The 24,156-nt window shown below is 39.6% G+C and overlaps 1 protein-coding gene across 1 annotated transcript in view; it reads right to left on the bottom strand.

Annotated features, from left to right (window-relative positions):
- PATJ (PATJ crumbs cell polarity complex component) overlaps nucleotides 1-24,156 on the bottom strand; it is a 337,921-nt gene that overhangs the window by 38,504 nt on the left and 275,261 nt on the right. The window contains exons 34-35 of the mRNA XM_069480086.1: nucleotides 20,426-20,559; nucleotides 467-550 (exon numbers count right to left, since the gene is read on the bottom strand). Coding sequence (XP_069336187.1) covers nucleotides 467-550; nucleotides 20,426-20,559 — 218 coding nt within the window. The remainder of the gene's footprint in view (nucleotides 1-466; nucleotides 551-20,425; nucleotides 20,560-24,156) is intronic.

Here is a 24,156-nt window from a genome sequence, read left to right as displayed (position 1 = left end):
ACCAACTTGAAAACACTGGTGGCAAGGCATGAACTACCGTTTGACATAAAGACTTTTTAGGATTAAGAAAATAATATTTAAGCTGCAAGAAGGTCTTTAAAATATCAGGTGTATATGTTTATGTATGTGTGTCTATACATAAGTGGTTTTAGGAGGGAATTTAGTAAGGCAAAAAAAATCAAATTGCAGTATTATATAGTTCCATTTGATATTAAAATTATAGAACTACAAGCTGCATTTTTCCTATTAATTAAAAGAAGCATTCGCAGACAGCTGTAGATTGATAATCTGTCATGATTCTAAACCAGCAAATTGTTTGATGTACATTGAAAAAAAAGAATATATGTTTTGCTAAATGAGAAAGAAATCAGAGAAGACGTAGCTGAGTAGAAAGAAGACAGATAAACTGACTTTGTGGATGAGTCAGCACATTTACTGATATAAAATAAAATTCAAAATGACATACCTCTAGTATCTGGTCACCAGCCCACAGCCTTCCATCTCTGGCTGCTGCTCCTTCTTCATAAACTTCGTGTATAACTATAGCATCCTTTAAAAAACATTCTTATTAATTTTCAACAATCACAAATGTTTCCTTAAGCAAACAACCAAACCATAGTCAGCGACCCATAATTTGCTATTTGCTAATGTTATATTTTATTTGACATAAAGATAAACAAAATACACAGTCATGATATATTCAGACATACAATTAAGTTTCCCTAAGATTATTATTTCATCCCTTTAGAACAGGCTTTGCCTAATATTTCATGTGAAACTTCTTCCATGTGTTTTACTGTTAACCCTGTACATTGCTGCTGTGTATGAACTTGAGGTGAACTATGTGTCATTCTTATTTACATTTTATGGTGTAGTTTAAAACACGGTTTTAGGTATTTATTGGTATTCAAGGATTTGGCATAGATGTGTGGCCTGATGGAGGGGGTTTGCCAGGCCTCATTACTTGGGCAATGAAAGAAAAGAACTTACTGGAATGAACTGGTGCTGGAGGACAAAGCACAGAGTAGGGGAAAGAGCATAGATAGACCTAAGTGTAAGATGGCTATGGGTGTGAATCCTGCTCTGCCATTTTGTTATCGTGGGCAAATGAACTCCTCTGAACTTAGCATTCTGAGCCATCAAATGAGGACAGTGATATCTATGGTAGGTAAGCTTTGGTTGAGAAAAGTGTTTCATGGTTAATAAATTAAAAAATAATTTGTATCTCTTCAAATTATTATAAATAACCTTAAATCTTTTTATCATCATAAAAATAACATGTCCCAATGGAAAGGACTCAGTCAATACCAGAGGGTTGCAAACCACAAAAAGAGACTGTTTCCCTCCCAGACTCAGTCCCACTCTTCAGAGTCAATTACCACCAACAGTTTCCTAAGGATCTCGCTAGATAATTTACATTTATACACCTAAATATTTATATATTTTTCCCATTCCAGCGGCAGTAGTTTAAAAAGAAAATTTATATATTTTGGTGAGACTATTCTAAAAATATTAAGTTGAGTTTGCTCACACTATTTTTCCCTCTTCTCCCCTCCTGTGGAGCAAGTAGTCAAGCTTTGAAATTCTATGCTTCAGAAATTTTTGTGGAGCTGAAAACCGAAGCAACCAGAAGTCATTGGCTCTTTCTGTTTTTAATAAAACTGAAGGGCACTGAAAAGATTATGTTGAATGGATTATGCTAGGTGTCTTGGAGGGCTGCTGGGAGAGGAAAAAGCTTTCCAGCGGAGATTAGAAACAGAGATCAATGGGCCCCACGGTGAGGATTTGAGTCCTGCAGTGCTCAGGGGCCCCCCATTCCCTGCACCCAGCTCATACACAGCAGTTTTAAGACCCTGCAGGCAACGGTCAAGGGCTGACACCTCTAGGGTAGACCATAGGCATGACAGACCCCAGCCTTGAAAGAAGTCCGGTGTCCTAAGCACGGTGGCCTGCCAGCAGCAGGCCTTCTGGGCTTGAAGAGATCATGTAGGCTGGGGCAAAGATGGGCCTGATGATCACCAGGTGGACTGATGGCAGATGACCACAGTGCCTTACCAATGTCTGGGTGCTTTGTTAAGAACCTTTTTTTAAAAACAAATTTTCTTTTCCTCTTTTTTCTCTCTTTGTATTATGTTTCTGTTTTGAATTTTCTTTGAAATCTTTGCAGCCAGCTTCATTAAGAACCTTGAGAGTTAATGAGCCACCAAAATGGCTGAGGTTGAATTTTACCTTAGTCCCGAAGTATGGAGCCTCAGAATTATGTTCATAGAAAGTAAAGAAATAAATATTTCTTGCAAAAATATAACAAAATAGAAAAAAAAAAAGCCAAACCAAACCTACTTTCTTTTCTTTTCTTTTTAAGAGATGGGGTCTCGCTGCGCTGCCCAGGCTGGCCTCGAACTCCTGGGCTCAAGCAATCCTCCTGCCTCAGCTTGGGAGCTAGGACTACTGCATATCTCCTAGTGTTAGGCTTAGTTTAAAAAAAAAAAAAAAAAAAAGAATAGGGGGAAAAAAAGGTTCCTATACATATCTGGAGTAGAGAAACAACAAAAGAAATAAGAGGTCTATAACTAGATAACCCATCTGGATTCCAAATACCTTTACAATACTAAATACGGTACTTTCATTTTATCACTAGACAGTTCTGGAAACATTCTTCATTATAGCAATTAGAGAGGAAGCCCCCAAGAGCCAGGAAAGATTCCTTGGTCCAGACAATTTACTCTTTGGATTCTGCACCAGTAGATTTTTAGACCATTCTTTAACTATGACTTATGAAATTTCCAGACCCAGGGAGCATTTACACTGCCAAGCGTTTGTTTCTCTGAACTGTTGCAGGGGAATGATTTGGAGGAAACTTGCTGGGTCAGTGGTTTGCCGTGATCCCAACAACAGTACCAAGATCCCATGGGTCATTTGTATTAAGGTAGTGCAGGAAGAAACTAATGCAGACTCGTGGTAACTCCCGTGTGATAATGCTGGTTTGCAAAGCTTGGTGACCAAACACCCTATCTCCACTGGATTGGGAGAATCACACACTAAACCCAGACTATACGTAGTTTTTACAGAGCTTGATTTTAAGTGTGAACTTCTTTGATCTTGGAACATTACAAAAGTCAAATGGAAAATTTCTGTTCATTCATATTCAAAAGGAAGAAAAAGACCCCATGGAGTTTTTATTCCATAAAAATGGTCTAAACCCAAAACTCTTAGATACTTCCTGGTGTTTAGTGAACTATCATGCATAAAGGAAAAATACGTTAATAGTCTCTAATGCTGATCTCACTGCCAACCATCCGTTTTTGGTCCATAATTCTTTCAGTGTGAACAACTCCCGACTTGTTTCTTTCCTTTTGTTTGACTATGGCTGTAATTTCTCTAAAAGTTATGAGTGAAAATACAAGAAAACATGAGACACTGTGACCTGTGAATAGGAAAAGGCCACATTTCTTACCGTGTGCCCTTGTGTTCTATGAAGATGTGGTTTTGGGCAGTTGCATTAACAGGGGGTGCTAGAGGTGAGAGGTGGGGGCCAAGAGCTAAATCAGAAATGTGGACTGGTGAATAGAAAAGAAAAATGATTTATTTTTGAAAACTTGTACACTTCACAGAGCAGGACAGAACAGTCAAAAAGATACTGGGCTGAGATATTTTAGGCATCTATTTTGTGAGTAGATGAAATAATGGGTCATTAATGAAAGATTCACCTTTGTTATTTTTAATAAAATGTTTGGAGTTGATTAGGCACATGATTCTTTTCTCCTCATTGGATATCCCAAATGTGCCTGCTTTTGAGCTATTCAAGCAACACCAGCTCCGAGTGCCTTCTCCCCCCCCAGCCCTCCCTCCCTATCTCTGCACACGTAAATAGCATTCCTTCACCCAAGAATGCCTCAGTGACTCCAGCCTACCAATACCAACGATTTCTACAGCTCATCTCTTCCAGAGCAGTCTATTAATCAACCACCCTGTGGGTGGGCGGCTGGCTTTCTCGGGAGAGGCTGCAGAGGCAAATGGTTTAGAGCTAGGCATCTGGAGTCAGACCTCCTCTGTCCAAATCTTGGCTCTGCTACTGCTGGCTGTGGGAAGACTATTAACCTCTCCAGGCCTCGGCTTTTTAGATGGTTTTAACAACATCATCTACCGATAAGGCGTTCTGTACAGTGCAGCACGCAGTAAGGGAGTGATAAATGATATTTTTAATAACACGTCTGTTCTCATTTAACATCTATGTGCTATAGATGCTACACACTTTCCATTTGTGTCATTTAATCCTCATAACAACTAAGCAAGTTCAGTGTTATTCATCTCATTTACAGTTGAGGAGCTGGAAGCTCATCAGGGTTTAGACTCGACCAGATCTCTGCAGCTTCTAATTGGGAGATGAAATTGCAACCCGGGACTGTTGAACACCAAAGCCTGTGCTCCCACCACAAGAGCAAGCTTCTCATCTGTTTTGATTATTTTGTTTTGCACTTGTACAACAGCTAACTTGGAGTTTTCCATATGGCCTCAATTCTGTTGAAATATTGTCACCCCAACTCCTCAGCAGAAACCCTGAGGGCAAGGGTTGATCATTTTATAGAGAGTGAACAAAAAGGCAACTTGTGGAAGTGGAAATCGAAGCCTTTGACTTAATGAGGTGAGGTGATGATCTACGGCTCTCACCAGCTAGTGCCGGTGCGTGACCAGCGGTCTGTACCACATAAAGCATGATGCATGGACCCCTCCCCGCCCCAGCACAGAGCCCCTCTCTTAATTCCATTTGTTACTCTTGTGTCTTCCTCCCTTCCTTTTAGCTTTTCGGTTCTGTTTCTGTGCACCTACATTATTCATTACATGATTTTTTTTTTTTCTACAGGAGAGGGTATGAAACATTCTAATAGATGCAAGTGATGAATTGATGTTCAAAATAAAAACTTGTTTAGCCCAAGAAAGATTAATTTCGATTAATTAATGGCACAGATCTGAGGATCATTTACAGATGATCGAGACTGACATAAAACCAATTTCCTCCTGGTAGTTGTACGATTTTCACTGGGACAATAGACATTTAAGTAAGATGACCTGTTTCCTTACTGCCTGAAATAAGAGCAACAAGTTCCTTGAAGATGCTTCATTTTTTTTTTTTATTTTTAGAGACAGGGTCTAGTTCAGTTGCCCAGGCTGGAGTGCAGTAGCACAATTATAGCTCACTGTATCCTCAAACTCCTGGGCTCAATGGATTGTAGGAGTATGCCACTATGCCTGGCTAATTTTTCAAAAATTTTTTGTGGAGACAGGGTCTCGCTATGTAGCCCAGGCTGGACTTAAACTCCTGGACTCAAGCGATTCATCCTCCTGCCTCAGCCTCCAAAAGTGCTGGGATTATAGGTGTGAGCCACCATACCCAGCTAGACACTTTAAATCACTCATTTGACTTGCTAACTCTAGAGCTAGCAAAAAATTTAATCAGTGAGTGGAGACTCTTTCAGAAGGGCTTTTTTCTTCATCAGAAGGGTCAGGCAAGATTTCAGCAAAGTGGGAAGAGGCTTCTGCTTAAAAACTTCTTCCTCACCAGTCTGTGTCTGAAATCCCTTTAACTGAGGAAAACCCTCTTTATTCCACAATTAGAGATAACATTAAAAAAAAAAGACAACCAGGAAGAAGTAGCTGGCTAGAAAATTCATTATATTGTTTAAGGACTTCTGTCTTCATGTCTCCATTCTTAAAAGTATGTAGGTGCTAAACTCAAAATATCAAACACTGAAAAGTTTCTCTCTAGCACCAGTCTCACAACCACCTAACTTCCCTATCTAGAAACAAACAGTATGAAGTTTCTTGTGTATTTTTACAGAGATATTCCATATACCTATATTGGAAGTATGAAGATCTCCAAGTATTTGAAGATTACACCCTCTTTTTCTGCTACCTCCTTTGTTTCATAAAATTCCACTTGAGCCATCCAAGTGCCTTCTATGAAATCTTCTCTGACTCTCTCCCCTGGTCAAGTTGATTATTCCTTCTTGTGGGTCACCACTACACCTCCTAGTATTATTGCACTTATCACAGTATCATCATTGCTTGTTCATGGATCTAAGTCCCATACCATTTCCCACGCTTGATGGAACACTTCAGGACAGGGGCTGCTTCCAACTCATCTTTGTATCCTGGTAGGTACTTTGTATCAAGTAGGCACTCAATAGATGCTCATTAAATGATTATCAAGAAATTGTCTGGAGCTAGAAAATGGGATCAAAATGACTCAGAAAGGGGAGGCTGGAAGTATATTGTAATCTTACCCCAACTCAACCAAGTGCTGGGGTTTGAATGTCCCCTCCAAAGCTCAAGCTGAAATTTAATTGCCATCGCGACGGTGTTAAGAGGTAGGACCTTTAAAAGGTGATTAGGGCCCTGCCTTCATGAATGGATTAATGCCATTGTCTAGGGAGTGGGATCCTGATACAAGGAAGAAGTCTGGCCCTGGTCTTTCTCAGTCTCATGTGCTCACTTGCCCTTAAACTTCCTGTTGTGGGACGACACAGCATGAAGGCCCTCGCCAGAGGCTTGTTCCATGCTCTTGGACTTCCCAGCCTCCAGAATTGTGAGCTAAATATACTTCATTTCTTTACAAATCACCCAGTCTCAGGTATTCTGTTATAGCAGCAGAAAATGGACTAAGACATCAAGTTCCTGAGGATAAATTATCAGTGACACACAACCAAAATACCTATCACAAATGATGTTAAATCCATCTGAATTTCCAGAGAATTTACTTTAGCTCAGAGGGCAATTTAAAGGAGCCAAGTAAAAGGAACTTAATTGTCACCGAGTCCCACAAAAATCTCAGATCCCTCCAAGGGGATATAAACTCTGAATTGCTAGAAAAGAATTTCATAACATGCAATAGTATATCCTCAGACAGAGTCAAAGTCATCAGGCACTTTGGCCCATCAATCACCATTTTCTTTATTGTTCAGGCTGCCAACAAGTAGATAAAGTAACTCATAAACACACCAATCATTCAGCAAAAGGCAATTTTATTGTCACAATAGACCCATAACACTTAAAGAAGCCATGTGTTAGAAAAATTAACTAGAGATCTCCTGTGGGCTGAAGGATATCAATAAGTAGTACTCTTTTATGGGTGAAATATTTGAGTAAAATGAAAATTTACATTTCTAGATATTTAGAACATTGTTTTAACAAGCATTTTAGGACAAAATTTTGACAAATAATTATATGTAGATACTATTATAAAGAACTACGTATATACGCCTTAATTATACTGCTTGCAGGCATGTTTTACTTAATTTTATCACTCTGGAATTAAACCCAATCTTTGCCATACTCATAAAAGTCCGTACCTACACTCCCCACACAAAAAAAAAAATCCTAAGGGACATTTTAACTATAGAAAAGGTTCACATTAAATTTCACATTTAGGTGGAAAACATATTTACCAGTGACCCAAAAAGGGTATTATGTGTTATTACCCTGCTTTAAGGGAAAAATCCTCTCTAACAAGAAAAACCCATGAGGACCAAAAGAAATATTAAAGATATTGTATATAATAAAATGGGCATTTTTTTTTCCTTTGAATGAAACTATGGTTCAGATCTGTGGCCTTAGAGAAGGGTTGCTAGTTTTCAGCCCTATTTAATAGAGTTCTCCTCTATGGTCATTCCTGTTCAGAAACCATCAAGACAGCCGTGTCTTCTGCACAGTTGACTACTTTCTCAGCAGGAAAGCTAAACCAATGAGGGGTGATAAAATGGTGGCGGTGGTAAAATCCTCAATCCAGTGCTATGTAGACCAAAACTATATCCAAACCTACACTGGAAAACACATGGGTATGGATTAAGTTACTGATTTGTGATGTCTATTGCAGTTACAGAGTTTAAACAGAAAGCGTTAGGTTAAAACTGTTAAAGTAAATCTCACTTGAGCAGAGTTGATAGGCTCCAAACCATATTAATATAAATGAAAGGACGAATGTCTTAGAACATGATTCTTTTCCATCCCAAATCCTCTGTGACCAATTTTTTTTAAAAAACAAAGCTTCCACGTCATATTTTGATTAGAATGTGATTTGAACAAAACGTGCAGTAGTGAGTGAAAGAAAAGACTCAGGACTAGGGAGTCAGAGGAGTCCCATTTTCCGATAGCTCTGCAGGTAACCAACTGGCTCACTTTTTCCTGACCCTTAACGTTAGGAGTAAACTACGGAGTTGAACCACATGACTTCTAAAGGCACTCCAGCTCTAAAATTCTAGGCCTCTGTGAATCCAAATATTGTGCAAAAAAGAGCAGAAAAAGTCATTGTTTTACACAAATGTTTAGGCTCTGCCTAGGAATAAGACCCCCTTTCAAAGGTCAAGCCAGAAGAATCCTAACTCCTATAGGTCTAGAGAACAGAAAGATATGGGGGCTGGAGTCAGACTGTGTATTAGTTATCTTCTGCTGCAAAACTTAGTGGCTTTAAGCAACAACTATTTACTTGTTCATAAATCTGTGTGTTGGCAATTTGGGATGGGCTCAGCTGAGGAGTTCTTCTGCATTATGTTGCATCACTTAGGTTCTCATGTGAGTCTGCAGTCAAGTTGGGTGGGGCTGGTTGTGTCCTGGATGGCCTTATTTCCATGTCTGGGGCTCTCCCCCTCCATGTGGTCTCTCCACATGGTGTCTCATCCTCTGAGAGGCCAGTCCAGGCTTGTTCACAGGGTGGCGTTTCAGGAGGGCAAGAGCTAAAGCTGAAAGGCCTCTTGCGGCCAAAGTGTAGAAGTCACGCAATGCCCCTTGGCATGCTATTGGTCAAAGCAAATCAATAGGCCAGACTGGATTCAATGAATCTGGAAAAAGCTGCATAAAATTTATGGTCAATTTTAATCCACCACAGAGGAATTTTCCAGCTTGTAGACAGTGGAAGGCAGCAATGTATGGTGGGATGAATACTGGCTATGGCAGATAAATCTGTGTTCGGATTTTAGCTCTGCCACTTATCATAGCTTTATGATACTTCCATTAAGTTATTTAAGCTCTTGGAGCCAGTGTTTCTGCCTCTATAAAATGGAACTAATATATCCTGCCTTTTAGAGTTTGAGGATGAAACTCTAAGTGTCAGCCAAATAGTAGGTGTCGAATAACTGCTAATGGGGGTTCCTAATATATAGATAGTTTTAAGGGGCATAGGTCTGGTACATAAAGGGAGGAATACATCTATGTCAGAGTGGTCAAAATTCATGACTCTAAGGATGAATGACACTACTCTTTATCCATTTTTTCATTTCCAATTTTCCTGTTATTATAGTGATCTCAAAACATAACTGTTTCTTTTCAGAAAGGATTATGCTACAAGGTTATTTTAGGTTATTTTTCTTATCTTTTTTTTTTTTTGAGACAGAGTCTTACTCTGTTGCCCGGGCTAGAGTGCCGTGGCATCAGCCTAGCTCACAGCAACCTCAAACTCCTGGGCTCAAGGGATCCTCCTGGCTCAGCCTCCCGAGTAGTTGGAACTACCAGGTATGCACCACTAAGCCCAGCTAATTTTTTTATATATATATATTTTTAGTTGTCCACCTAATTTCTTTCTATTTTTTAGTAGAGACGGGGTCTCGCTCTTGCTCAGGCTGGTCTTGAACTCCTGAGCTCAAACGATCCGCCTGCCTCGGCCTCCCACAGAGCTAGGATTACAGGCATGAGCCACCACACCCGGCCTATTTTAGGTTATTTTTCTCAAGTACAGATTGCTCAGGACTAAGCCCAAGTACTATTTGTATGCCAACATTTCTAAGCCATACTATAGGAGTCCTGGTCCCAAACATTTTGATTTTTCTGTTTTAGGTAAGTGCAATCTTCACTCATCATGGGTTTCATGTCTGTGAATTTGCCTACTCGCTAAAATTTACCTGTAACCCCTAAATCCATGCTGTCAGCACTTTCACCATCATTCTCAGACACGAGCAGAGCGATGAAACATTTGAGTCCTCTGATTCCCCCATTCCTAGTTGAGATTGAACAAGGTGATATTTTGCTTTCAGCTCTCATACTGCAAACAAATACCCTTTGCATGGTCTACTTAGTGTCACATTTTTCACATCTTTGTGTTTTTTGTTTGTGACTTTTCTATTTAAAATGGCCCCCAAGCATAGTATTGAAGTGCTGTCTAGTGTTCCTAAGTGAAAAAAGACTATGATGTGCTTTAGAGAGAAAACACATATGTTAGATAAGCTTCATTTGGGCACGAGTTATAGTGCTGTTGGCCTTGAGTTCAATGTTAATGAATCAACAACATACATTAAACAAGGTGTTTTTAAACAGAAACACATACAAAACAAGGTTATGTATTGATCAGTTGTTGAAAATGTTGTGACCAGAGGCTCAGAGGAACCTACCTCTGTATTTTCCCTAGAAGCAATGGTTCAGTCTTCACTAACTCAGTGTTTGCCTTGATTTTATAGAACACAACTTCCACATATAATGAGAATCAACCATACCTCCTGCTGTTGCTTTTCCCTGATGATACTTCACTACAACAAAACTGGGAAGCCTAATGTGAAAGCTGATAGAGACAGAAATGCAGACAAATGCTATCTATAATAGAGATGACAGGATTCAAGATGACAGAGAAGCTCTCTAGTGTCCTTGCTATGATGGAGCAATGGGTTGATTAACCCAAGGATGGGAAATTTAAAATGTATTTTTCCTATGCTGTGGCATGTATTGTTATGCTTATATCTCAATGCACTTTATGGATCTATATTTTTTGAATCAATTACAAAGGTAAAATGCAGAGATGATTTAAGACAAGTTGCAAAGTTGCCAATCTTCCCTACTTTCAGACCAAGAACTTTTCTCTTCTTTGATGCAAAGAGTATTTGGTATCACCTCATTGATTCATGAGAAGAAAAAGATTAAGAGGATACTTAATTTCAGTATCTCAAAAGAACATATACAACCTGAAGCAGAATACTGTCAAGTACTATACTTTCTTTACTCTAAGATGAATTTTCTCACTTTAACAATTTCATAATTTGGATGAGTCTTACACTTGAGTATACGTTTAATATACTGCTTTCCCACCATGGATCACAATAAAAGATTATTACTTTAGAAGAAATATAGTATTTGTCAAATTGATGTTGTTTCACTTGCCAACTTCATGGGTTGAATAGATAATTGTTTCTGCTCAGAAAGTCTGAGGGACCATAGCTGTACAAGGGAAGTCAGCAAGGGTCAAAGGAACTTATCTATCATACTTGAAATCATAGTTTTTTTTTCCTTGACAAGATGTGTTTAACCTGAGAAATCAGTTTTTAAAATATGGGTATTCTTTCACTTCAAGAGGGAGCTATAAAAAATGGATAGTCTACTCTGCTCACTAACAAATTATAGTCTACCACACAGATTTTCCGAGAATCTAAGAACATGATCAGACTTCAATTAATCCCCACAAAACACTGTTACAAAAAGAAAGAAAGAGAGTCTATGTATTCCAATATACACCTACAAAACTCCTCAAGGAGGAAGAAAATGGAACATAATGTTCAGTACCTATTATTTTGAAATACTGAAACATTCTCAGGTAATAAACTATAGAAAACATTAATGAACATTAAATCAGCAATATATAATAGTGGCTTTTTTGACATAAAAGGATTAAATGCTCAGTTACACTGGAAGAAATAACACCAATCTGTGTGTATGCGTGCATGTGTGTGTTTTAATGGCTATGCAAGCAATCTTAAAATTCAAACTTAGGAATTGCAAACTCTTGCACACTATTTATAGGTAACTAATACATGAAATAAAAATCATAGCAATAAAACAGACAGCATAAGTATTGCTGTGAATATATGAAAATGTTTTGCATTTCTAGACTGTAAAAAGCTTTCTCTTTTTAAGCTCAAAAAAGAAACTGTTTTACATTTATTTAAAACGGAGTTCCTTTGCGAAGTCTGATTTAACAAAAAGTTGATACTTATCAATATGAATATAATTTTTCATACTGAAATATAGATTTATTTTAAGGAAGTGGTATAATATTTGCATTACATTTTATATGTCCCTATAGTTCCATTTGGTTCTTACTTGTTTAAATTTTACTCAGCTTGCATAATATTTTTGCTTATAGTCATATTCTTTAAGACCAGAAATGTCCAAATCTGGAAATTCAGAGGTATATTCGTTAACATTCTTTCAGTGTGATTCACAGAGTTTTTGCAAACTGTGCTTTGATTTTAAAATAAAACTAAGGTAATAAGATGTTTTGTGTAAAAATATATGACTTAAGCAATAACGATAAAAGGAGTTTGGCTTTGGGGGATCACACGCCAAAGCAAACCACACTGCTCATGAAACAGACCGTACAAAGTTCATGTGTAGGGGAACAGCAAAATAAAACACTTAATCAAATGTAAAATAGCTTTCTCTTCTGCTTACTTTAAAAATATCCAGTGGTTTAAATTGCTTCAGTCCTATGTTTAAATTGTCAAGAGCAGGAATAAGTAGATGATAGCGTGCAACATGATGAGCGGTTAAATGAAGTCACTTCAGAACTTGACATATGGTTAGAGATAAAGGACAGGCATTCTTCACTTCAATTTCTAGGTGGATGAACTTTGCTACATAGTATCCAAATGGGAGAGTTCTTCTTCCTTGATATTTCCTGCTAATATACCTGCCCTACAAAACTTCTGGACTGTTTTTTTTTTTTTTTTTCCTTTTTTCGAGACAGGGTCACTCTCTGTCACTTGGGCTAGAGTGCAGTGGTGTGATCATAGATCACTGCAGCCTCCAACTCCTGGGCTCAAGTGATCCTCCTGCCTCAGCCTCCCGAGTAGCTCAGACTACAGGTGCACACCACCACACTCAGCTAATCTGAATTAAATTGGTACTAAATCCGGAGGTGAAAAAAACGCAGATTTGAAACTTGGAGAGAAATGACAAGACTCTAACTGTGACATTCCCAGGCCTTTTTATTATTAAGAATGTCTAAATTTTGCCTGCAGACCCAGAAGAACAGTACAAATATAGGAACTAGGGCTTATATTTACAAACTTTCCTTTCCAAAAGTGGTAAAAATCACTAGTTTCTATAAAACAAAACAAAACCAAAACCAATACTTACACCTTATTCCTTAGTTAAAAAACGTAAGACTTTGAAGTTTTAAGAAATTGTGAGATAGGAATTCACTGAGAGGGAAAGAGAGGTTATGCCTGCGAGAGAGAGCCAGAGAGAGTTTTCTTACACTATCAGCTTGAAAAAGAGAATTTAAATGTAAATACTCCTCTTTGATTAAAAACAAAGCTTAATAACACAATACTATCTTTAGAGAGTGTCTGCTTGGACTTTGCCAAAATATCTCTTGAGATGGGGGTGTTCACTCTCCCCCAGTAGTTCATCCCACTTGTGGTCAGCCAATGTTTAGAAAGTACTTTGGTATAAAAATGTGAAATCTGTTTTTCACTGAGCCCCTTGGGAGTACCCGAATCACTCTTATCCTCCATCTACAAGAAGGTTAACCTTTGATGTTCGCAGAAATCATCATTGTCCTTTCTGATCTTCCCTTTTCCAGTCTGTTCAATTCTTTCTCAAATGATGTGGCTTCAACTTTTCTTATTTTCCCAGGTTATGATTTCCCAGGTATCAATATTGTTCTTATCAACCACATATTCATGCCCAGAAATAAACAGAATACTCTAGCTACAGCTAGCACCGATCAGAGAAGTGCTCCAGACAGATTTATAGCACGGGGGAAAGCACTGCATTGGGTGGGAACAAGACTCATTAGAGGAAGTGAAGGAGGCCACATGGTTGGAATCCAGAGAGGTGCAATGAGGCCAGGGAGGAGCCACATTTTTAAGTGTGCAAGGTACTATATGGGGGTATTAAAAATATAAAATAAAATGGAGCTCAGGGTCTGGTGGGTGAGACGGATAATTCCCTTTCACAGAAGAAGGGAGATCTCCCTTTTACAGAAGATGCATAGTGGCGATATCAGAAAAAAAGGCCAAATAGGTGGCTTTGGAGATACATCGTCTGTTTAAACCCTAACTGGAACAATTGCTACTATCATGTACTTGAAGAAGCTACCTAACTTATCTATGTCTCCATTTCTTCATCTGCAAATGAGGATAACACTATTGCCTCTCCTATAAGGTTGTTGTGAGAATTAAATGAGATGATACATTTAATTACATATTAAGAACAGCACAATCACTTTTCAAAAGTTTGATGCTGAAAAACAAATATCCAATTGTCTAGGAACAAAGTCATGTTTCAGTGTGCAGGTAATATACCAGAGAGATGCAGATGAAGAAAGTTAAGGATCTCCTTTAATACAAATGTTTACTAATAATGAACAGTAGCTGAACTCAGTAAAGACAGGCACCTGGCAAAGTTCTTTATATTTATTATCTTAATTGCTACACACAACAATCTTAAGAGGTAGATTTTTGTCATCACCACAGTTGTACAAATGATGAAGGAGATTTAACTCGAAAGGTGAAGTCACTTGTCCAGCATCCCAGAGTTAAAGAGCTGAGATTCCAAAGCCAATGAATCAGCATCATTTCTCTGCTACGCTGCCTTTTAGGTTAGAGAGAACTCACTGTCTACACTGGCAGCCTCTGGTAATGGTAGAAAAATGCATAGAGAGAGACTTGGAGACCCTTATTCTTTCTCCATTTCATTTTTCTTCAACCCCCAAAACAGTTCAAGTCTGCCAAGACTCCAAGATAAAAGATTTCTTAAGTTTTTCTTTTTCTTCTCTATAATTCCTAAGGCTGATAACAAAATAACCCCAATGAATGAGTCTGGAGAGCTGTATTTTACTACTTCTGAGGACACTGGCAATAAAACTGATCAGCAAGCAAAAATTTCTGAGAAGGGGAGGTTGAAGGATTCAGGGAGCAGCAGTTTAAGGAACAGGAGGCAGGCATCAGAAGAGGAAAGAGCCTTTGGTCTTTCATTTGGCAGATTAGGTGGAATCCTCTGAGCTTCAGGATTTCATGCAAATTAACACCCCAACAGGGAGGAGGGAGGGAGTGGGAGAGAGAGAGAGAGCATGAGTGAGAGCGCAGGAGGAAGGAAATAAAAAATACAAATTAAAATACCACCCACGGGCTGGGCGGTGGCTCACCACGCCTGTAATCCTAGCACTCTGGGAGGCCGAGGCGGTGGATCGCTCAAGGTAGGAGTTCGAGACCAGCCTGAGCAAGAGCGAGACCCCCGTCTCTACTAAAAATAGAAAGAAATTAGCCAAACAACTAAAAATAGAAAAAATTAGCCGGGCATGGTGGCACATGCCTGTAGTCCCAGCTACTTGGGAGGCTGAGGCAGGAGGATTGTTTGAGCCCAGGAGTTTGAGGTTGCTGTGAGTTAGGCTGATGCCACGGCACTCTAGCCCAGGCAACAGAGCCAGACTCTGTCTCAAAAAAAAAAACCAAAAAAACCCCACACAATACCACCTCTGCTATCCATTGTGCCTTATCTGGCTTCCTGCCTTATAGAAACATATAAAAAATAGCTTATATTAATTGAATCTAGAAAGTGCTTCTTTATACTTTCCAGAGGAAGTCCCTGTTTTAACAGTCCCGATTATGGTTCTTCATTGGTTGATCCTCCCCTATATTAGACTATAAACATTAAAGTCAGTAGGATGAACTTGAACAAATGTGTGAGCTTTTTGAGGACGAGATTCTCTTGCTCAATTTTGTATCCTCAGCACTAAGCAAAGGGCAGCCTTTGAGCCAACATGTGCAACCTATCACAGGAGAGCCCCATTCCCCAAAGGCAGACCTGGGAGCAACATCACAGGACTAAAACAGCGGAGGCAGAAGTCTGTGACTGAGGATTGGGTCCAGGTGTGCTTGTAAACCTTCGCAAGAGGCTCACCCTCATCATTATCTTGGCATTTTAAAAGGTTGGTTTAAATGACCGGCTGCAAACACAATGGGATGCTAAGTCAGATCTTCCTCTGTGATCTCAGAAACCATCTGTCTTGACTGGAGAGAAACTATTTATAGCAGAGAGGACTGATGTGGTGTCAAGACCAGGTCCCAGAGACTTAATTCCTCTGTAGACAGCAAAAATATCTGCTGGACATACAACAAAGAAGAGACAAAAATCCTAACTGGGAGAGTTGGAGCAGAGGCTTAAGGAGGGTCACCAGAGCTCAGAATGCACTCTTTTCCTACGCCAGAGCTGAAGTAAGGATGCACCGCTTAGCCAGACGTACAAAGGTACTTTTGCGAGCGCGTCCCAACATTTCCCCCAGTTTTCTTTCATATGCTCTCATCTCTGCCTGCTGCCTTCCTGCTGGCTGGATGCAATCCCAAGACTTGGCTGGATAACGTGACCTAGAGTGCCAATTAGGTTGCATGTTCCTTGTCCAAATTTGGAGGGGGTTAAAAAAAAAAGGAAAAATGAAACATTCTCATTGTGGTAAACAATAGCTTTATTTGTTAAAGCACTTTCCATTCCCTTGCTGTTCAGTCTCACTAAAACCACAGACAGGCTTATAGATTTCTCGTGAGTCTAACTCACGGCTTTTGATGAGGTACCTGAGGTTAGGAAATAAAAGCCGCGTCCCATCTCTCATTTTTAAGTGGTGCTTATACTTCCAAGGACAATGGGATTTACAGCCTCAAAAGGCAGAACCACATATTATGAACCTCAAGATGCTCTTAAAGATTTTTTTTTTTTTTTTGGCTGCCTCACGGTGGCAAGAGAAGCAGAGCATAGCATTTAGCAAACAGTCTCACATCCGGGTTGCAGGAAGTGAGGGAGCTTAATGGAAGCCCTCAAGAGTAGCACAAATGAATGCAATATGAAAGCCCCGGGCAGCACGGGCACACCTTGTTCAGGTATGCTAACCAACCCACACAAAGCAAACTCACGTTAACAAAAGGAAAACCACAACTCATTCAGCTAGGCCAGACACGCTGATTAGATGTTTCTGATTTCCTATGGGAAATCTAGTTCTGCCTTATTTTAAGCAATATAGAGAGACCTACATTTACAAAAAATAAATCAGAAGGTTACTTTTTCTTTATGAAGGAATTCACTAAAGAATTTCCTTAAAATGTAATTTCCCAGGTTCATTTCAAATATAGCTTTATTTATACAAATTCAATTTTATTTAATATTTAGGAACACCTCTTTGGGAAAACGAGAAAACAGGCCCTTGGAAGGGCGACATTACCCATGTTCAGGATCAACCAGTAGTTTCTGAATACTACCCCATGGCTTTGGTTTGACAATGTTATTTTATTTATTTATGTTTTCTGAGACAGAGTCTTTCTCTGTCACCTAGGGTGGAGTGCAGTGGTGCTAATGTAACTCACTGCAACCTTGACTCCCGGGCTCAAGCAACGTTCCTGCCTCAGCCTCCTGAGTAGTTGGGACCACAGCTGTGTGCCACCATATTGGCCAATTTTAAAAATTATTTTTTGTAGAGATGGAGTCTTGCTATATTGCCCAGGCTGGTCTCAAACTCCTAGCTTCAAGCAATCCTTCCTGCTCAGCTTCCCAAAGTGCTGGGATTACAGGTATGAGCCGCTGTACCTGCCCAACATTTTCATACATATATAAAATTTTCTATCACTGTTTATAAGATCTCTGATCCTCACCACAACCCAATCAGTCAGGATTATTAAGCTCCTTTTGCACATGTAGAAAATGAGGCTTGGAGAAGGTACACGTCATGTGCGATTGCTCACCATGTGCTAAGCACGAGGCTAAGCCTCATGCAAAGGTCATCTCTGATCCTCCAAGTAACTCCACAGGGTATTACTGTCTCTGTGAATAGATCAGGTAATAGACTCTGAGAGGCTAAGAAATCTCTCAGAGGGTAGAGAGGAAATATGGCTGAGAGCCAATAGTGAGGAATGCTCGAGCATCAGCTGAGTTTAGCTGAGGACGGATCATGGAAGCCAGGGAAGGCTTCACGGGGAGGGGCAGCTTGAAGGAGGTCCAGAAGCCTGATGACAGCAGGAAAAGGAGGGCAGGAAGAGGGCAATTTGAGAGGAGGAAGGGGAGCAGAGCCTCAGAGGCTGGAGTGCATATGCAGGTTTGGGGAACAGTGGTCTGGTCTGGTCTTATGCTGGTGGTATGTGACCGCCTACGTATAGTAGCAGCTAGCTGGACGGCTGGCCGGCTGGCCAAAGTGTTTCTTTGAACTGCTAAAAGGCCAGATGACCTTTAATTGGAGGGCATTATTAAAAATACAGGTCAAGCGTGGTGGCTCACGCCTGTAATCCTAGCACTTTGGGAGGCTGAGGCAGGAAGATTGCTTGAGCCCAGGAATTCGAGACCAGCCTGATCCAGTCTCTACAAAAAAATTAAAAAACTAGTCGGGCATGGTGGTACACACCTGTAGTCCCAGCTACTTGGAGGCTGAGGCAGGAGGATGGCTTAAGCCCAGGAGTTGGAGGCTGCAGTGAGCTATGATGATGGCACTGCAGTCTAGCCTGGGAGACAGAGCGAGATCCTGTCTCAAAAAACAAAACAAAACCCAACCTCCTGCCCCCCACCAAAAACAATTAAAAACACAGCCTAGGCCAAATTACTTGAAGGGAAATCTCTAAGAAGAGTCTACCTCTTTCCTCAATGACAAAAGCTGAACAGAGAGTATGCCAAGCCAGAAAACAAGAAATGTAAAGAAGTCTGGAGTCTTAAGGAGGCAAAGACCCATAAAAAGGGGCTGGGAGCTAAACCTGGGTGCCAAGCCTGGTTAACTCCAGGTGTTCTCAGCTCCATCCAAGCTGATAAAAACATCACAGTGTGTGCAGGAAGCCACACACCGTAGCTTCTGCCTGCACCGGCAAGGGGAGAATTCAGGACATAAATTATCCTAAACTCCATAGAAAAGTTTAACAATATTTTAATCAAGCCAAAAGAGATAAAATCCTTTAGTAAATAAACACCAGTCTCTGAGCACATTCAGGTTCAAGTGAGGTGGTTCACTAGTAGGATCAAGCTAAGTAGCAGGACTCTCCAGGTTGGGCTGAATTGAAGGAGAGAGAAGCGCCATGACCAGCAGACATGTAAAAGGCATTATGACCCAGGTTTCTGTAGCATACATAACTGTTCTTGAGTTTCCTAGTGCTTTAGGGGATTAATAGTTATTACAGAAAAGTAGAATAGGATCTCCCTACCCCCCAGCAGTACTAACACAAAATCATTATAATCCTACCAAAAATAAAAAAAAAATACTTTCATGGATGACATTATATTTGTTTTCTCTATAAATTTGGCATATACAACTTATTCTTTACTCAACAAAATGGGCAAAAGAAATACCAAAATATTCATTTTAAAACATTAATAAGAGTGACTGTTTTTGGCGAAAGGCCCTGGTGTTTTGGGGGAGAGTGGTGGAGGGCAGGGCTAGGACAAAAGGGTAGGAGGGATATTTTTCATTTTTTTCCCTTTTGTGTCAATTTAACTTTGTATAATATACAGGTGTTACCTATTCAAATATATATGCATTGGTTAATCGCAGTTTGAGTAAATCAAAATCCAGGAAAAATTTTACATTTTAATGGCACTATTGATTAATGACAAACAAAAGGTACTGAATAATCAAAAATCAATCATCCCAGGAAAAACTAACATAGACCAATTTAAAAAAATTATGAGGACAAGAACATGATTAGAATAAAACAATCCCTAAATTGTTGGGCTGGAATAATTGCTATATATTTGATAATCGATGTATGTTTTTATTTATTTTATTTTATTTTATTTTTTTGAGACAGAGTCTCACTCTGTTGCCCAGGCTAGAGTGAGTGCTGTGGCGTCAGCCTAGCTTACAGCAACCTCAAACTCCTGAGCTCAAGGGATCCTCCTGTCTCAGCCTCCCGAGTAGCTGGGACTACAGGCATGCACCACCATGCCCAGCTAATTTTTTCTCTATATATTTTTAGCTGTCCGTATAATTTCTTTCTATTTTTAGTAGAGATGGGGTCTCGCTCTTGCTCAGGCTGGTCTCGAACTCCTGAGCTCAAACGATCCGCCCACCTCGGCCTCCCAGAGTGCTAGGATTACAGGCGTGAGCCACCGCGCCCGGCCCGATGTATGTTTTTAATCTAGCATTCCATTAAATAAAAATGATGATGATGAAAATAATAGTTCCTACTTACAGAACAGTCACTAAGTGCCAGGCATCATCTTAAATCCTGTTTTAATACTTCTAAATGCTGCTATGATGTTGTCGGTCTAATAAGCATTTATAAAAATACTCAATATCCTAGATGGAGAAAATCCTGGTGAAAATTAAACACTGAGAAAAACTTGAAAGCTAGCTATAATATGGGTGCACATCTATTTATAATTATGTTTTTTTCTATACTATGAAAAACCCAAGAAGTGACACAGGGCCATCGTGAGGCTCAACAACTAATTCTGTGACAGTGGATATATTTCAAGTCTAGAAACTTACCAAGGGTGTATCTTTTCCTCCCACAATGCTGAGACCAAGCCCTGAACGTCCCTTGGATATTTCTATAATCATTTCCTGGCCAGGGACAATGGGACATGTCGCAGGGTCCACTGACAGAGGAGTCTGGAAACCACCTGGAAAAGGATTGAACACAGAATGATAGGTGAGTAGGAGACACAGCTCAGCTTGCACCGTCCCTGACTCGGGCAGTGGGGGCTTGTGTGTGTTTATCATTTCACTCTTTTCCTGCAAAGCACCATGAAGGAAAAGGTTGGGTCATTGCTGCCCATTCACCCAGGGATGAAACATGACATTCCTACAGCCCTTTTGAGATTAAAACATTAAGTCCCCCCCGCCCCTCAATCCATCAATTTTTGATATACTTGGAAATTTTCAAATCTTAAAGTACATCATGAAAACATGTATGGAAAAACCTAAGATGATTAAATGATTAGGTACATAAAGGCCTACGTTATAATGAGAATACAGGCTGGCATGACAGAAGATTTTGACTTATAGAATATTAATTAAGAAACAGTGCTTAGGCCGGGCGCGGTGGCTCACGCCTGTAATCCTAGCACTCTGGGAGGCCGAGGCGGGTGGATCGCTCAAGGTCAGGAGTTCGAGACCAGCCTGAGCAATGAGCGAGACCCCGTCTCTACTAAAAATAGAAAGAAATTATATGGACAACTAAAATATATATAGAAAAAATTAGCCGGGCATGGTGGCACGTGCCTGTAGTCCCAGCTACTCGGGAGGCTGAGGCAGTAGGATTGCTTAAGCCCAGGCGTTTGAGGTTGCTGTGAGCTAGGCTGACGCCACGGCACTCACTCTAGCCTTGGCAACAAAGCGACACTCTGTCTCAAAAAAAAAAAAAAAAAAAAAGAAACAGTGCTTAAATGCTTTTAATTAGAGAATATCAGATGAATTAGATGTATAAAGGATTTAATCAATAAAGTATTATATACTTGAAAATAGCAATTACCTAAAATTGATCCCCAAATATATTATATATATAGTAAAAAAACACAACACTCAAAAATTATTTGCTGGGCCCATAAGGGAAAAGGTTTGTAAGAGTTATTGCTGTTTTATAAAGGTTTGTTTCTTAAATAATTGTTTTAGACTGAGTTTTTCCAAAAATTGAGAGAAAAAAAATCTTTTAAAAAATTTTTTGTAGACACAGAGTCTTGCTATGTTGCCTAGGCTGGTCTCAAACTCCTGGCATCAAGCGATCCTCTCGCCTTGGCCTCCCAAAGTGCTGTGATCACAGGTGTGGGCGACCACACCTGGCTAGAAAAAAATGTTTATAGGCTAACAAAAGATGTTTAATGACACCTTTTTATGGAGCATAAATTCTGTATGTGTACATTTTCCAAATAACTGAACCTAACCCTTTAAAAAAAATCAAGCCATTCAAAATGTTAAATAATTTCAAGATACTCGTACAAATAACAGTCTCCAGAGAATGTTCCGATAACTAAGTTTGATCATCATGAGTATTGATTGATTCTCCTTTAGGAAAGGGCTGATGATCAAGGGCCCCATCTGCTGGTCAGCTGTAGCTAATGCACAGAAGCCACGATAAAATCCACAATGTTCTTTAAACCTACGTAAAAGCAGGGATCGAGGGCCAACGATGGTTTTTACATTTTCAAAAGGTTGAAAAAAAAAATCAAAAGAATAATAATATTTCAAGACGTGAAAATGATAGGAAACCCAAATTTCAGTGTCCGTAAATAAAACCGTATTGGAACGCAGACTCACTGATTGATTTACACCTAGTGCGCGGCTCTCTGGCTGCTGGCACGATACAGTGGCAAGGCTGAGTAACCGTGACAGACTGTGTGGCTCACAAGCCTGAAATATTTACTATCTGGTTCTTAGAGAAAAAGTTTGCCAATCTCTGGTATGGAACAAAAAGACTCATAGGTAGGCCTGTGCGGGGTTTTGCTCTAAGCATTAATCACGGTCTTTGCTGCAAAAGGGCCCAGGTTTTGGAGTGACGCAGAGGTGGATTTGAGTTCCCAAGCAGGAAATTAACAGATGAAACTGGGGTTACTTATCATCAGAAAAATGCCCGTAACCACTGTCTAACAGGCTGCTGGAAGAGTTAACTGAGCAGTGTGTGTGAGGTGCCCAGCCCGGGGTCTGGCATGTTACAGGCATATACTTGCTGTTCCTGTCCACGTGGAATTTATTAATCTAATGGCCTCCTGGTTAAGAGCAAGAAATTTAGTGACATAACCTAAGTAACAATAAAAAGTGCCATATTAGAAGTAGAATATTAAATTGTAAACCTAATTTGTCTCTAGATCTTTTTGCAGCATATGTGTTCCATAGTATATTTCCCATTAATTTACAATAAAAACGTACAATAGTGGCACGATTTCATGGATGCTTTTAAAATGACTAGTGTCGTCTCCTGAGTGAGGAGAGAGAACACAAAGCAAGAGATACTGGAGATGGCATTTCTTTCCTCCGCCACTTGGCCTCACTCTAGCCAGTCCTGAGTCAGTCTTTGTACTTACTTCTCTCACAGAATCCAGCCCAAAGCCTGGCTCATACCAAACTCTTAAAAAATGCTCGGTAAGTGGATGAGTAAATGAATAAGATTTCCATAGATTAAATTATAGGATGATGAATTTCTGTTATCTAGGCATAAATATGTGATACATAGTACCAAAGCTCCATTGGTCTACATCCATGGTCAGCAAACTTTCTTGGTAAAAGGCCACATATGTGTATTTTGGGGATTATGGGTCAGACAGTCTCTGGTGCAACTATTAGTACTTAACTCTACCATTATAGTGTAAAAGAAGCCATAGACAGGCCGGGCGTGGTGGCTCACGCCTGTAATCACAGCACTCCGGGAGACCGAGGCGGGTGGATCCTTTGAGCTCAGGAGTTCGAGACCAGCCTAAGCAAGAGCAAGACTCTGTCTCTACTAAAAAAAAAATAGAAAGAAATTAGCTGGACACTAAAAAAATATATACATATAAAAAAATTAACTGGGCATGGTGGCACATGCCTGTAGTCCCAGCTACTCAGGAGGCTGAGGCAGCAGGATCACTTGAGTCCAGGAGTTTGAGGTTGCTGTGAGCTAGGCTGATGTCTGGGCAACACAGCGAGATTCTGTCAGAAAAAAAAAAAAAAAAAAAAAAAGCCATAGACAATAGGTAAACAAATGAATGTCTTAATAAAACTTTGTTTATGGACACAAATTCGAATTTCATATACTTTTCATGAAATAGTCTTTTGATTTTTTTTCAACCTTTAAAAATGTGAAAACAATTTTTAGCTCATAGACTACACAAAAACAGCTGGTGGGCCAGAACTGACCCGTGGTCCATAGTTTACTGACCACGTTCATCAAGTGTTTTTGTATAAATTCAGTGCTTTAAAATAATACCTGCTTGTTAAACTTTTTATGAGTTAATATTTATGAAAAAATATATAAGAGACAAATACCACACAGGTTTCAGGACTGCTACATTAATGCAGGGTTATGCTTTGCCATTGGTGAGCATGGTGTTTTAAAGAGTCAATTTTTACTGATTTATATTGCATAAAAGCAAAGTAGAAACGCCCATTATTCATTTTGAAGTTCTATTTTCAACCCCCTGTCAGCATAATTCAAGCCAGGAATTTAAAGAGAGAACATGAATACCAATTTCTTTAAACACTGAAAATTAACAGTCTTCAAATAGCTTATATCAGCATGTGCAGGG

Source organism: Eulemur rufifrons, chromosome 8, assembly GCF_041146395.1.
Source record: "Eulemur rufifrons isolate Redbay chromosome 8, OSU_ERuf_1, whole genome shotgun sequence".
Classification (NCBI taxonomy): domain Eukaryota; kingdom Metazoa; phylum Chordata; class Mammalia; order Primates; family Lemuridae; genus Eulemur; species Eulemur rufifrons.
Note: the sequence above shows the minus strand (reverse complement) of the source record. Positions and strands in the feature narration are given on the sequence as shown.